The sequence below is a fragment of the Leopardus geoffroyi genome, chromosome C2, assembly GCF_018350155.1.
Source record: "Leopardus geoffroyi isolate Oge1 chromosome C2, O.geoffroyi_Oge1_pat1.0, whole genome shotgun sequence".
Taxonomy (NCBI): Eukaryota; Metazoa; Chordata; class Mammalia; order Carnivora; family Felidae; genus Leopardus; species Leopardus geoffroyi.
This window is the reverse complement of record NC_059333.1, coordinates 67,357,818-67,373,242: the sequence shown is the minus strand read 5'-3', so window position 1 is coordinate 67,373,242 and position 15,425 is coordinate 67,357,818. Positions and strand designations below refer to the sequence as shown.

The window sequence follows — 15,425 nt, the reverse complement described above, 5'->3', positions numbered from 1 at the left end:
TAGAATTGCTGAATTATGTGGTAACTTTATTTTTAACATTTCGAGATTTTTCAAACTCCTCAAAAGCATCTGCGTAATATTACATTCCCACTAGCAATGTATATGAATTCCTATCCTTCACATCTTCTCCAATGCTTGTTTTTATCTTTTTTAATATATCCTTATGAGTGTCCAGTGCTATCTCATTATAGTTTGGACTGCATTTCTCTAATGGCTAATGATGTTGAGCATCTTTTCATGTGTTTATTGATCATATGAATATCTTAGAAAAATATTCAGATCCTTTGCTATTTTTAAATTATTTGCTATTTTAAATTATTTAAAGTATTGCTAGTTTTTATTATTGAGGTAAGTATTCTTTATATATTCTAGATACGTCTCTTATCAGACATAAGATTTGGAAATATTTTCCTCCATTCTGTGGGTTATCTTTTCATGTTTTTGATGATGATTTTCGAAGCACAGAAGCTATGGATTTTGATAAATTTATCAATTTTTTTCTTTTGCTGTCATATCTGGGAATCCACTGTATAACTCAGTGTCACAAGGATGTGCTCCTGTTTTCTTGAGTTCTATGGTTTTATCTTACATTGAGACATATGATCCACTTGGACTTTTGTGACTGATGTAAGTTGGGAATCTAACTTCATTCCTTTGCATGTGCATATCCAGGTGTCTCTGCACCATTTGTCAAAAATCAGGTGACCACAAATGTGAGGGTTTATTTCTGGCCTTTCAATTCTGTTTCAATGATATATATTTATCCTTATGCTGATACTGTACTTGAAAAAAAATGTTTATTTATTTTGAGAGAGAGAAAGAGCACAGAGAGAGCACACTTGAGTGGGGGAGGGACAGAGAGAGAGGGAGAGAGAGAATCCCAAGTAGGTTCTGTGCTGACATTATGGGGCTCGATCCCACAAACCACGAGATCATGACCTGCACAAACCATGAGACCTAAACCATGACCTAAGTCGAAATAAAAAGCCAGACACTTAACCAAACTGAGCCACCCAGGTGCCCTGATATTGTATTGTTTTGATCACTGTAGTTTGGTAGTAAGTTTTGAACTCAGGAAATGTGAGCCCTCTAAATTTGTTTACTTTGAAAAAAATTTTGATCATTCTGGGTCACTTGCATTTCCTTATAAATTTTAGGATCATCTTGCCAATTTCTGCAAAGAAGCCCGCTGAGTTTTGATAGGGATTGTCTGAAGTTGTTGGTCATTTTGGGAAATATTTTCATCTTAATAATATTAAGCCTTATGGTCGATGCAGATAGTTCATTAATATCTTTCAACAATTTTTACAGTTTTCAGAGTACAAGTTTTTTGTTGTTGTTGTTGTTGTTGTTAAGCTTATTCCTAAGCATTTTATTCTTTTTGATGCTATTGTAAATTGAATTTATTTCTTAATTACATTTACAGATTATTTATTAAAGTATACAGAAAAAACTGTTTTTTGTACATGGGTCTTATATCCTGTAATCTATTAAGCTTGTTTATTCATTCTTACAGTACTTTTGTGAATTCTTGAGGATTTTTTATATACAAGACCATGCCATCTGCAAATATAGTTTTGCTTCTTCCTTTCAGTCTGGATGTCTTTCCTTTTCTATCTTTTCCTTCCTTCCTTCCTTCCTTCCATCCATCCATCCTTCCTCTTCCTCCTTTCCCTTCCCTTTCTTTCTCTTCACTTCCCTTCACCTTTCTTCCCTTCTCTTCTCTTTTCTTTTTTCCTTCCCTTTCCTTTCCTTTCCTTTCCTTTTCTTTCCTTTTCTTTTTTCTCTAATTTACCTGGATGGAATCCAATAAAATATGGAATAGACATAGCAACCACATACATATTTGCCTTGTTCCTTATCTTGGGGCAGAAGTATTCAGTCTTTCACCATCAATCTTGATGTTAGTTGTGGGTTTTTTGCAGATGGCTTTGTTGAATGCTTTTATCATGAGAGAGTGTTAGATTTTGTCAGGTGCTGTTTCTGCATCTGTTGAGATCATCATGTGGTTTTTTTTTGTCCATCTTATTGATATAGTGTATTATGTTAATTGATTTTGAGATATTGATCTTGGATTTTCTGGGTAAATCCCACTTGGTTATTTGTATAATACTATTTATCTGTTGCTAGATTTGGTTTACTGAGGATTGTTGCATCTATACTTATTAGATATATTGGTCTGTAGTTCTCTTTTCTCAATATGACTTTGTGTGGTTTTAAGGAAGAATTTGTGAAAGATTTATGTTTCTTATGTAAATCTTTGATAAATTTTACCAGTCAAGCCATTTGGGCCCAGACTTTTCTTTCAAGTAAATTTATTACTAATTCAATCAGTTGACTTCTTATAGGTCTATTCATACTTCCTGTTTTTTCCTGAATCAAGTTTGGTAGTTTGTGTGTTTCCAGGAATTTGTTCATTTTATATAGCTTCTCTAATTTGTTGGTATTCATTTCACATTATTTTCTTATAACCCCCCCCCCCCTCCTTTTTTCTCTGGACATTCAGTAATGTTATCCCTTCTTTCATTCCTGACTTTAGTAATTTAAGTCCTCTCTCTTCATTTCTGAATCAGCCTAGGTAAAGTTTTTCAATTTCATTCATCTTTTCAAAGCACTGTTAAAAGTATTTAAACAAGGAAGCCATTAGATTGAGGTGGCTGTAATGCCTTGGTAGCTTACATAAGCAAGACAAAACATAAGCCAGAAGCAGTGCACTCAAATCCAAGAAATTGAAACTTGAGAACAACCAATCACAAACAGCCATTGAGGCTTTCCCAAGTAAGGCAAGTGCTTAAGCTATAACCAGTCGAATAATTGCTTTGCTTTGCTTCAGCATCTTCTCTATAAAAACTTTGCTCCTCCCCCTGTTAGTGGAGGGCTTCTAACCACCTTTGGTTTGGCACTGCCCAATTGAAATCAATTTATGCTCAAATAAAATCTTGAAAAATTTTATGTATCTCAAGTTTGCCTTTTACCAGAACCAATTTTTGTTTAGTTGATTTTTCTTTTATTATTTTTGGCTATTTCATTAATTTCATTAATTTCTTTATTATTTTCTTCCTTCTTATTTTGGCTTTACGTTGTTCTTCAATTTGCAATTGTCTAAAGTTGAAGATTAGGGTATTAGTTTGAAACCTTTATTTTTTTAATAGAAGCATTTATAGCTATACATTTCTCTCAAAACACTACTTTCACTGCATCTTCTAAGTTCGGTACGTTATGTTTTCATTTTTTATATTCATTAATTTTAAGGTACTTTGTAATTTCTATTGTGATTTTTTTCCCTAACCCATTGTCATTTAGTAGTTTCTTGTTTAATTCCCACATTATGAATCTCAAACATTATTTGTTATTCATTTTGAATTTTATTCCATTCTTAGGAAACATACTTTGTGTAATTTAGTGTGTGTATGTATATATATGGATGTGTGTGTGTATATATATTTATATATTTTATAAATACATATTTATATATATTTATATATATTATATATATATGTGTGTGTATGTATATATATGGATGTGTGTGTGTATATATATATTTTAAGATTTTAAGATTTTATATGTATATATGTTAAATATAATATTTAACATATATATATATATTTTAAGACTTTATTTTTAAGCAATTTCTACACACAACATGGGACTCAAACCCACAACCTTGAGATCATGAGTTGCATGTTCCACTGACTGAGGCAGCTAGGCACTACTTTTATACATTGAGGCTTGTTTTATTGCCTGCATATGGTCTATCCTGGAGAATGTTCTATATGAATTCAGGAACAATGTGCACTCTTCTCTTGTTGGATGGAGTTCTACAGATGTCTGTTAGGTCTAGTTGATTTAGAATATTGTCTTAGAAGACTAAGTTGATCTTCTGCTTAGTTGTTCTATCCAGTTAAAAGTTAGGGTATTTAAGTCTTAAGCTATTATTTTTTAATTTCTCTTTTCATTTATGACAAGTTTTGTTCCTGTATTTCAGCACCCTGTATATATTTATAGTTGTTTATATATACTTGATGGGTTGATCCTTTTATCATTATAGAATGATCCTTTTGTTTTTATTAATGTTTTTGAACAGTCTGTTTTATCTGATATTAGTATGGCCACTCTGGTTTATTATGGTTGTGGCTTGCATTATATTTTCTCTGCCTTTTACTTTTGACCTTTTTGTATTTTTGTATCTATGTCTTCTACAGACAACATATAGTTGGATTCTGGCTTCTTATCCAGTCTGTTAATTTTTATTATTTAACCCATTCACATTTAATGTTATTATTGATATAGTTGGGGTAACATCTATGTTTTGTCTCTTTATTTTCTATATATCTTATGTCTTTTTATGTCCTCTGTACTTCTTTTACTGATTTCTTTTAATTGAATATTTCCTAGTATAACATTTTAATTTCTTTAATTTTTCTCTATTTTTTTTTTTAGTTATTCCCAGAGGTTACTCAAGGAGTTATAATATAGCTTAAAATTTATACTAACTTAGTTCCAGTGAGATATAGAAACATTATTCTGGTATAGTGTTATTTTGATGTGCTATTACTGTTATATGTGTATATCTATATGTGTTACAAACCCAGTAATACATTGTTATAATTTATGTAATTTTATGTCTTTTTAAATGTTTATTTACTTATTTTGAGAGAGAAAGTGAGCAAACAGGGGAGGGGCAGAGAAAGAGGGAGGGGGAGAGAGAGAGAGAGAGAGAGAGAGAGAGAGAGAGAGAGAGAGAGAGAGAGAGAGAGAGAGAGAATCCTAAGCAGGCTCCACACTATCAGTGCAGAACCCCATGCAGGCTTGAACCTGTGAACCATGAGATCATGACCTGAGCCAAAATAAGAGTTGGATGCTTAACCAACTGGGCCACCTAGGCACCCCAATTTTATGTCTTTAAAGAAGGTAAGATGAGAGAAAAGTGTATATTTATTGTTACATTAAAATTCGAATTTAAGATTTGTGTTTTTCTTTATTCCTATTGTTTTTAGTTACTATCTTTTGTCATTTCCTTACTCCAATACAGTTTTGCTCTGTTAACTCTAAACAGAGCAAAGAGAAATTTTATTTAAGTAAAAAATGAATTTTATTCAGGAATAGCAGAGGAATTGCAATTTGGGACAAGCAAGCTATGGTGAACCATAAGCAAGTCTGAAAAGACAAAGGAGGGTCAGCTTTTATTATGTTTTAGGAGGAAATTAGGGAGTGTTTTGTTTAGAACAAAAGTGTACTGGAGAAGAATAAGAGTTTGAGTTTGTGGTGGTTTCTGATTGGTTGTAAATGGTAGTTAGTATGTTGTCACTAGAGCAGAGAGGGATCTTCCTTCCTATTTTTAAAGACAGGAGATACAATTCCGATTTGAAAAGTGCTCTCCCTTGTTGAAATAATTCTTCCTTCTTCCTGCTGGTTATGTAGGCTACAATGAGTGGTATGGGCTTAACAGCTCCCCCTTCAGGGCTTCCCTGATCCATGGTAAGGGAGGTTTTCTTTATTTAGTTTCACAACTCCCACATGTCAACCTTTGGGCTGTTATTGCCAAATGTAATGCATTTTTATATGTTACATACATGTCATTTTATACAGTTGCTTTTTAAATCAGGAGAGGGAAGGAGAGGAAATATGCAATAATACTGTCTTTATAAGTATCTACATAACTACTTCTATTGGTACTTTTTGTTTTTTTGTGTGTGGAATTAAAATACTGTTTTGGGTCACTTTTTTTCCAACCTGAAGAATTTTCTCTAGTATTTCTTATAAGGAAAATCTTCTAGAAAAGAATGTTTTTAGTTTTTGTTTCAGTGAAAATGCCTTTATGATGCCTTTACTTTAGAAAGATAGTTTCCTTCATGTAATATTCTGGGTTGATGGGTTTTTTTTTTTCTTTCAGCTGTTAGAATATATCATTTCATTGCATTCTAGCTTTCATTGTTTTGTTAAGAAGTCAGCTCTTAATCTTATTGGTTTCTCTTGTATATGATGCATTGTTTTTCTGCTGCTGCTTTCAAGATTTTCTCTTGTTTTTTTACATTTTTACTATGATGCATCTGGGTATAGATATTTTTATGTTTATCCTACTTGGAGTTCACTTAGTCTCTTGTTGCACATAATAGTTCCCACATTTCTCTGAGGCTCTGTTAATTTTTCCTTCCCTTTTTCCTGTCCTCTCAGACTGCATAGTCTCTATTGATATATCTTCATGTTTGCTGATTCTTCTGACAGCTTGCATGTAGTATTTAGCTCTGTAGTAAATTATTTATTTCAGTTGTTGTACTCTTTACTTTCAGAATTTCCATTTAGCTCTTTTTTTTTAATCATTTCTTTCTCTTTACTCTTATTCTCTTCTTGCTGAGACATTGTCATCATACCTTCCTTTACTTCATTTAGCATAGTTTTCTTTTGTTCTTTGACTGTATTTGTATATCTCGAAGTCTGGCATTCCCAAATCTGGAACCTCTCAAAGTTCTTTTGCATGTTTTTCCCTTGTGTTTGGGACACACTTTCCTGTTTCTTTGCATGTCTCATAGTTTTTATTGTTGTTGAACCCTGGATATTTTAGATAATCTATTGTAACATTTGTGAATATTGATTCCTTCTTTCCTTCCCCCCTCTTTCTCTTCTCCTGATTCTTTCTTGGAAATCATAGAAAATACTTAGGATTGTACTTAATGTAAGGACATTGAAATTAAAAGTGTCTATGATTAAAGTTCTTGGATTTGGTAAAATCCAGTTTGTATGCTCAGTGGTCTCTTTTCTTTTGGTTGTGACTTGTTTGTAAATAAATGAAGTTTCCATATAAGTGAGGTATTACCACATTTAGAAATTTTTCCAAATGCTGAGTCCTTTATTTTTAATACAAAGTTTACATTTATAGTTTTGTTCCTTTTGTAATACATTAGTTTAGCTAATGAATGATATTTCTTTCTTTTAGGTTACACCTATGTTTGAGGATTGGACCACTATTGACTGGTATCGATTTTTCTGTTTATGGGAGAAGCTGCCAATTTCTATGAAACGGGTGGCAGAGCTAGTGGGAGTCGAAGAAGCGTTCTTGGCTCGCTGTGTGAAAGGAAAAGTAGTAGCCAGAACTGAGAGACAGCATCGCCAGATGGCCATCCATAAAAGGTAAATATCAAGGAGTCTACACTATCCAGTGTTTAACACAGTTTTTGGGTATATAGTAGATGTTCAGTTTATTGTAGTCACTTTCATTATCATTAAAATCAAATTTTTGGCTGAGTATGGTAAAATTTTTCACTTTCCTGTATTTACTGAATTGATTGATATTTCTCTCTTGCTATTTATAGTTTAGAAGTCATTGTAGATGAAGACCTTTTAAAGTAGAACATTTAATTACTTCCTTTACTTAAAGATGTGAATTAGAATTGCCAACTTAGTGTAGCTTCATGTGAAGTTGTGCTTTGTATCATTATTATAATACAATATTATAATGGCTCTGGGGAAGAGCCATTAAAAAATTCAGATGGGGAAATTGAATCATTTAGCTTCTTTAAAATCTAATAAAATTATTTTTCTTAGTGCTAGTATCTAGTATATTATTTACAACATAATCAAGTGTGAATTTTGTAAGGATTTATATACTTGGATTATTTGTGGCACTAGGACCTTTCAAGTCAAAACTGGTTTTTATTATCAAATTATGTCATTTTTTTGAAATATGAATAGATGATCATGTAACTGTGTATCAGATGTTCTTTTAAATTATTGTGCCATTATATTTCTTTTTTTTTTATTTTTAAAAATTTTTTTTTTCAGCATTTATTTATTTTTGGGACAGAGAGAGAGACAGAGCATGAACGGGGGAGGGGCAGAGAGAGAGGGAGACACAGAATCGGAAACAGGCTCCAGGCTCTGAGCTGTCAGCACAGAGCCCGATGCGGGGCTCGAACTCCCGGACCGCGAGATCGTGACCTGGCTGAAGTCGGACGCTTAACCGACTGCGCCACCCAGGCGCCCCTGTGCCATTATATTTCTTGAACCAAGTCTTATTTCTTGAAATTAGTTAGCAGTATTCAAATATGGAGGAGCTCTTTTTGTTATATAGGTATTAGGTTCCTTGCTATGCTATAGTACTAATGTATGTCAGGATTTATTTGACCAACATTGAGCTCAGTCTTTGTCCACTAATCCTATATCCTATTAGGAATCTTCTCACAGTGTATAAATCTTCACTTGCCTTTTTGATTCTTTCTTGTTTCCCAGCATATGCTATATCTTCATTGTAGGCATAAGTAATCTCTTACCACACTTTTGGTGATTTACTTTCCAGGTTTTTTACCAGTCTTGTGCTATTAGACTTAATCAGTGAAGTTCCCTTAAAGGAAATAAATCAGAAATATGGATGCAGTCGTGGACAGATTCAATCCTTACAACAGTCAGCAGCTGTTTATGCAGGTCAGTTAAACAAGGGTTTCCACATTTATTTGAGACTCTGTAGTTTGAGATCAAGTTAAAATTACTTTTTTTCATATTCCATTTATTTTAGGCTTCTCTAAAAATGAGGGGATCATGTGAAGTCATAATTGTGTGTGTTTGTCCTCATAAGAACCCCTAAAACTATGGCTTCTCACCCTGCTCCAGAGGATTGTTAGCTGGCAGCTAGCTTAGTGTCTGGATCTTAGTCTCCCTCCATTGCTTAGCCACCTGCTAAGCGTCCTCCTTTTTATTTTTTTTTTAGTTTTTATGTTTTCACTGTTGCAGGAAGTAGACCCAAAGTTCTCAATGGCCTCCCCTTTCTTATGAAGTTGCTGATTAATATTTGTTATTGAGTAGGAGGATGGCAACTACAGAGGGATTTCTGTATATCTGGTAGACTGTTCTAAATATCTCTCCTCTAAGGAAACACTGGTCTGCCCTTAATAAAATTAAACCCCTATCTGTAAGCTACGCAAACAGGGAAGTTCTGGGTCTGATTTTACCAAGAAATCCTTACAAACTCTTAGGAAGGAAACCCTGGGCTGCTGGAGAGAGTGTGGATTTGTATGTGTAGGAGGTTTCATTGTGAAGGTGTGTGCATATATGAGAGTACTGAGGGAAAGATTGTAGGAGGGGCTGGAGACTTCAACTCACTGGCATGAAGGATCTCAAATTGCCTGTAGGATTAATGTTCTCATAGGGAAGTGATTATATTAATGCCTTGACATTGGCTCTTCTGGCCTCTTTATCTCATGAGGGAATAGCTATTAAGTTGGGCAACCTTTCCTTGAAGAAAATATCAATAGGAGCTTCACTTTTTGTACTCCTCTCAGCACTTGAATATTTAAATCATCTCTTTTATTTTCTTATTTTGCTCTAGATGAAAGAGTCCCTCACCTGTTTTAAAGAGTTCTCTCTTCCTTAAAAAAAAGAAAGGAAGGAAGAGAGAATGAGAGGAATGAACTAGAGTGAGGGCTTTTTGTGTATTTTGTGTTAACATGCTCTGCCTCAGTTTTTTCAAATATCAAGTTCATGATTAAGAATAAATGAGATGACAATGTGTTTACCCCTTTTATTGACCAATTAGCTAGGCCCTGAACATGTGTCTACTCGCCTGTTAACGTACACTTTGTGCCTTTGTGCCTCTTAAAGTTTATGATTCTGCTGGTAAAACAAAACAAAACAAAAGATACAGCAAGACAAAAGTATCTAAATAAATAGAGAATTATTTATAAAGAATTTTTAAAAGAATTTTTAAACGTTTTTTTAATGTTTATTTTTGAGAGAGAGAGAGAGAGAGAGAGACAGAGTGTGAATGGCGGAGGGGCAAAGAGAGAAGGAGACAGAATCCGAAGCAGGATCCAGGCTCCAGGCTGTCAGCACAGAGCCCCATGTGGGGCTAGAACCCACAAACTGAGAGATTGTGACCGGAGTGAAGTCAGGCGCTCAACCAACTGAGCCATCCAGGCACCCCAAGAATTTTTAATTTAATAAATATTCTATGATTATTGTAGGGATGATTACAGTATTTTCCAACCGCCTCGGCTGGCACAACATGGAACTACTACTTTCCCAATTTCAGAAGCGTCTTACATTTGGCATCCAGAGGGAGCTGTGTGACCTGGTCCGGGTGTCCTTACTTAATGCACAGCGAGCCAGGTTCTTCTATGCTTCTGGCTATCTTACTGTGGCAGATCTTGCCAGAGCAAATATTGTGGAAGTGGAGACTGTTCTGAAAAATGCTGTGCCCTTTAAAAGGTAAGAGAGTCCTCCTGACCAGTAGTTATTAAATGAAAAATTATGTCTATTTGTAAATAATAGAAAATGTACTAAAATATTTTTTCTTTGATAGTATCATGACATACATGGGGTCACTGGAAGAAAATGAGACTGCTTTTTTCCCCCTTTAGAATTACTATCGTGTGTGTGTGTGTGTGTGTGTGTGTGTGTGTGTGTGCGCGCGCGCCTGTGTGTATGTATATATTTTTAAATTGAAGTATAGGTGACACACAGTAGTACATTAGTTTCAGGTGTACACATAGTGATTTGAAAGGTCCATATGTTATGCCCTGCTCACCACAAGTGTAACTACTATCTTTTGCCATAAAATGCTATTAAATACCATTGATTATATTCCCCATGCTGTACATTTTATGCCTGTGACTTAATCATTCCATAATTGAAAGCCTTTATCTCTCACTCCCCTTCAACCATTTTGCCTATCCCCCTACCTCTCCCCTCCAGCAACAATCAGTTTGTTCTTTGTATTTATGGGTCTATTTTTTCTTTTTTGTTTTTTCAGAGTCCACATCTAAGTGAAATCATATGATATTTGTCTTTCTTAGTCTGACTGATTTCATTTGGCATAATATCCTCTGGGTCTATCCATGTTGTCAAAAGTAGCAAGATCTCAATCATTTTTACGGACGAGTAATATTCTATCACATATTTATGATACATGATATGTGATATATATATATATGACATCTATATTCCTTCATCTATCCATGGACACTTGGGTTGTTCCTATACCCTGACTACTGTAAATAATGCCGCAATGAACATAGAGGTGCATATATCTTTTCCAATTAGCGTTTTCATTTTCTTTGGGTCAATATTCAGTAATAGAGTTACTGAATCGTATGGTATTTTCATTTTAATTTTTTGAAAAACCTCCATGCTGTTTTCCACAGTGGTCGCACCCACTGTGCACAAGCATTCCTGCTTCTCCACATCCTCACCAACACTTGTTATTTCTTGTCTTTGATTCCAGGTGACCTGACATGTGTGACTGATATCTCATGGTTTTGATTTGATTTCCCTGATGATTGGTGATGTTGAATAACTTCGTGTGTCGGTTTGCCATCTATATATTTTCTTTGGAAATGTGTCTATTCAGGTCCTCTGCCCATTTTTAATTGGACTTAATGCCCATTTAATTGTTTGTTTGTTTTTGGTGTTGAGTCATATAAGTTCTTTACATATTTTTGCTATTAATCTGTTATTGGATATATCATCCGCAAATATCTTCCCCCATTCAATAGGTTACCTTTTCGTTTTGTTGATTGTTTCATTCACTGTGCAAAAGCTTTTTATTTTGGTGAAATCCCAATAGTTTATTTTGCTTTTGTTCCTATTCCAAGGGGAGACATATCCAGAAAAATGTTGCTAAAGCTTATGTCAAAGAAATTACTGCCTGCATTTTCTTCTAGGAGTTTTATGGTTTCAGGTCTCACATTTAGGTCTTTAATCCATTTTGAATTTATTTTTGTATGGTATAAGAAGTGATACCCTTTCATTCTTTTGCACATAGATGTTCAGTTTACCCAGCGTCATTTACTGAAGAGACTTTCCCATTGCATATTCTTGCCTCCTTGTCATAGATTAATTGTCCATTAAGCATGGGTTTATTTCTGGACTCTGTGTTCTGTTTCACTACAGAAGATCTGTAGTTTCACTACTCTGTAATCTACTACATGTTTTTGTGCCAGCACCATACTATTTTGATTATTACAGCTTTGTAGTTTATCTTGAAATCTAGGATTGTGATACCTCCAGCTTTGTTCTTTCTCAAGATTGCTTCGGCTTTTAGGTCTTTTGTGGTTCCATACAAATTGTAGTATTATTTATTCTAGTTTTGAGAAAAATGCTGTTGGTATTTTGATAGGGATTGCATTGAATCTGTAGATAGCTTGGGTAGTATGGACATTTTCAACAATGTTAATTCTTCTAGTCTATGAGCATGGTAATATCATTCCATTTCTTTTTTCTATCTTCAGTTTCTTTTATTAATGTTTTATAGTTTTCAGAGTACAAGATTTTTGGTGTAACTGTAAATGGCTTTGTTTTCTTAGTTTCTGTTTTTACTACTTTGCTATTAGTGTATAAAAATGCAACAGATTTCTGTGTATTAACTTTTTATGCTACAACTTTACTGAATTTATTTATGCTAATAGAATTTTGATGGATCTTTAGGGTTTTCTATGTATAGTATCATATCATCTACAAATAGGTTTTACTTCTTCCTAAACAGTTTAGATGTCTTGTATTTCTTTTTTGGTCTGATTGCTCTGGCTATGCTTTCCAGTACTATGCTGAATAAACGTGGGGAAGGTGGATGTTCTTGTCTTGTTCCTGATCTTAGGGGAAAAGCTCTCAATTTTTCACCATTGAGTATAATGTTAACTGTGGGTTTTTCACGTATGGCCTTTATTATACTGAGGTATGTTCTCTCTAAACCCACTTTGTTGAGAGTTTTAATTATGAACTCAAGTTGAATTTTGTCAAATGCTTCTTCTGCATCTATTGAGATGATCATATGATATTTAACCTTTGTTTTGATTTGTGAACGTTGAATTATCCTTGCATCCCCAGAGTAAATCCCATTTAGTCGTGGTGGATAATCTGTTTAATATACTGTTGAATGTGATTTGTTAATATTTTGTTGAGGATTTTTGCATCTATGTTTATCAGGGGCATTGGCCTGTAATTTTCTTTTTTTATAGTGTTTTTGGTTTTGGTATCAGGGTAATACTGGCTTCGTAGAATACATTTATAATGTTTTTGGAAGTTTTCCTTTCTCTTCTATTTTTTGGAATAGTTTGAGGAGAATAGATATTAACTTGTCTTTAAAAGTTTGGTAGTGGGGCGCCTGGGTGGCGCAGTCGGTTAAGCGTCCGACTTCAGCCAGGTCACGATCTCGCGGTCCGTGAGTTTGAGCCCCGCGTCGGGCTCTGGCCTGATGGCTCGGAGCCTGGAGCCTGTTTCCGATTCTGTGTCTCCCTCTCTCTCTGCCCCTCCCCTGTTCATGCTCTGTCTCTCTCTGTCCCAAAAATAAATAAACGTTGAAAAAAAATAAAAATAAAAAAAATAAATAAATAAAAGTTTGGTAGAATTTACCTGTGAAGCCATTTGGTAAGGGACTTTTGTTTTTTAGAGTTTTTTGGTTACTCATTCAGTTTCATTACTAGTGTCTTGTCTGTTCAGCTGCTGTTTCTTCCTGATTCAGTTTTGGAAGATTATATGTTTCTAGGAATTTATCCATTTATTCTAATTTATTGACATAATTTTTTGTAATGTTCTCATATAAGTCTTTGTATTTCTGTGGTGTTGGCTATTAATTTTCCTCTTTCATTTCTGATTTTATTGATTTGTGTCCTCTTCTTTTTTTCTTGATGAGTCTAGCTAAAGGTTTATTAATTTTATCTTTTCAAAGAACAAGCTCTTGGTTTCCTTGATCTTTTCTATTTTTTTAAATCTCTATTTCATTTATTTCCACTGTGATCTTAATTTCCTTCCTTTTATGGACCTTGGCTTCATTCTCTTTTTCAATTTCCTTTACATATAAGGTTAGATTGTTTATTTGAGAATTTTCTTGTTTCTTGAGGTAGGCCTGTATCTGTATGAATTTCTCTCAGAATTGTTTTCACTTTATCCCAAAGATTTTGGACTCTTGTCTTTTCATTTTCATTTGTCTTCCTGTATCTTTTGATTTTCTCTTTGATCTCTTCATTGACCCATTGGGTGTTTAGTAGCATGGTATTTAGTAGCATGCTGTTTAGCCTACACGTGTTTTTCTTTTTACCAGTTTTTTTCTTGTGATTGACAGTTCTATACTATTGTGGTTAGAAAAGATACTTGATATGATTTCAATTTTCTTAAATTTCCTGGGACTTGTTTTATGGTCTAATGTGTGATCTGTTCTGGAGGATGTCTTATGTACCCTTGAATTGAAGGTATATTCCGTTGTTTTTGGATGGAATGTTGTGCATGGATATTTTAAGTACATCTGGTCTAATGTGTCATTCAAAGCCACTGTTTCCTTTGTTTTCTGTCTGGATGATCTATCCATTGATGTAAATGGGATGTTATAGACCTCTACTATTACTGTATTACTGTCAATTTCTCCATTTAGGTCTGTTAATATTTCCTTTATGTATTTAGGTGCTCTAATGTTGGGTGCATAGAGATTTACAAATGTTATATCTTCTTGTTGGATTAACCCCATTATCATTATATAATGCCCTTTGTCTCTTATTTCAACCTTTGTTTAAAGTCTGTTTTGTCTGATATAAGTATTGCTACCTTGGCTTTTTTTTATTTTGCCTTTATTTGCATGGAATATCTTTTCCTATTCTTTCATTCTTAATTTCTGTGTGTCTTTAGGTCTGACATGAGTCTTTTGTAGGCAGCATACAAATGGGTCTTGTTTTTTAATCTATTCCACCACGCTATGTCTTGATGGGAGCATTAGACCTACTTTTACATTTAAAGTAATTATTGATAGGTATGTACTTATTGCCTTTTTGTTAATTGTTTTCTGGTTGTTTTGTAGTTCTCAGTTTTTTTCTTCTTCTTTTGCTCTCTTTGATGACTTTCTGTTGTATTAGTTGATTGTCTTTATTTTTTGTATACCCATTATAGATTTTGGTTTTGTCTTTACCATGAGGTTTATATATAACATGTTAATTATATAGCAGTCTATATTAAGTCAGTTACTTAAACTTGAACACATTCTAAAAATTTTTTCACCTCCGTTTTAGGCATGTATTCTCATATTTTACATCTTTGTATTCATAATTTTCTTAGTTCTGATTATGGCCTTTTCTTTTTAACATAAAGAAGTCCCTTTAACATTTTTTTTAAGAGTAGCCTAGTGATGATGAACTTTAACTTTTTTAAATTTCTCCTTCGGTTGTGAATGATAACATGGCCATGGAGCGTATTCTTGGTTGTAGGTTTTCTTCCTTTCAGCTCTTTGAATATATCATGCCACTCTCTTTTGGCTCACAACATTTCTGCTGAAAAATCTGCCGATAGCCATAAGTGGTTTCCCTTCTATGTAACTTTTTGTTTCTCTCTTGCTCCTTTTGAAATTTTCTCTTTATCTTTAACTTTTGACATTTTAATTATGTATCATGGTATGGAACTCCTTGAGTTCATCTTGTTTGGAACTCTCTGTCCTTCCTGAACCTAGATGTTTGTTT

General features: G+C 33.9%; 1 protein-coding gene across 2 annotated transcripts in view; it reads left to right on the top strand.

Annotated features, from left to right (window-relative positions):
• POLQ (DNA polymerase theta) overlaps positions 1–15,425 on the top strand; it is a 133,079-nt gene that overhangs the window by 42,643 nt on the left and 75,011 nt on the right. For both annotated transcript variants that reach the window (XM_045502192.1, XM_045502193.1), the window contains exons 15-17: positions 6,935–7,128; positions 8,294–8,418; positions 9,954–10,197. In XM_045502192.1, the coding sequence (XP_045358148.1) occupies positions 6,935–7,128; positions 8,294–8,418; positions 9,954–10,197 (563 nt within the window). The remainder of the gene's footprint in view (positions 1–6,934; positions 7,129–8,293; positions 8,419–9,953; positions 10,198–15,425) is intronic.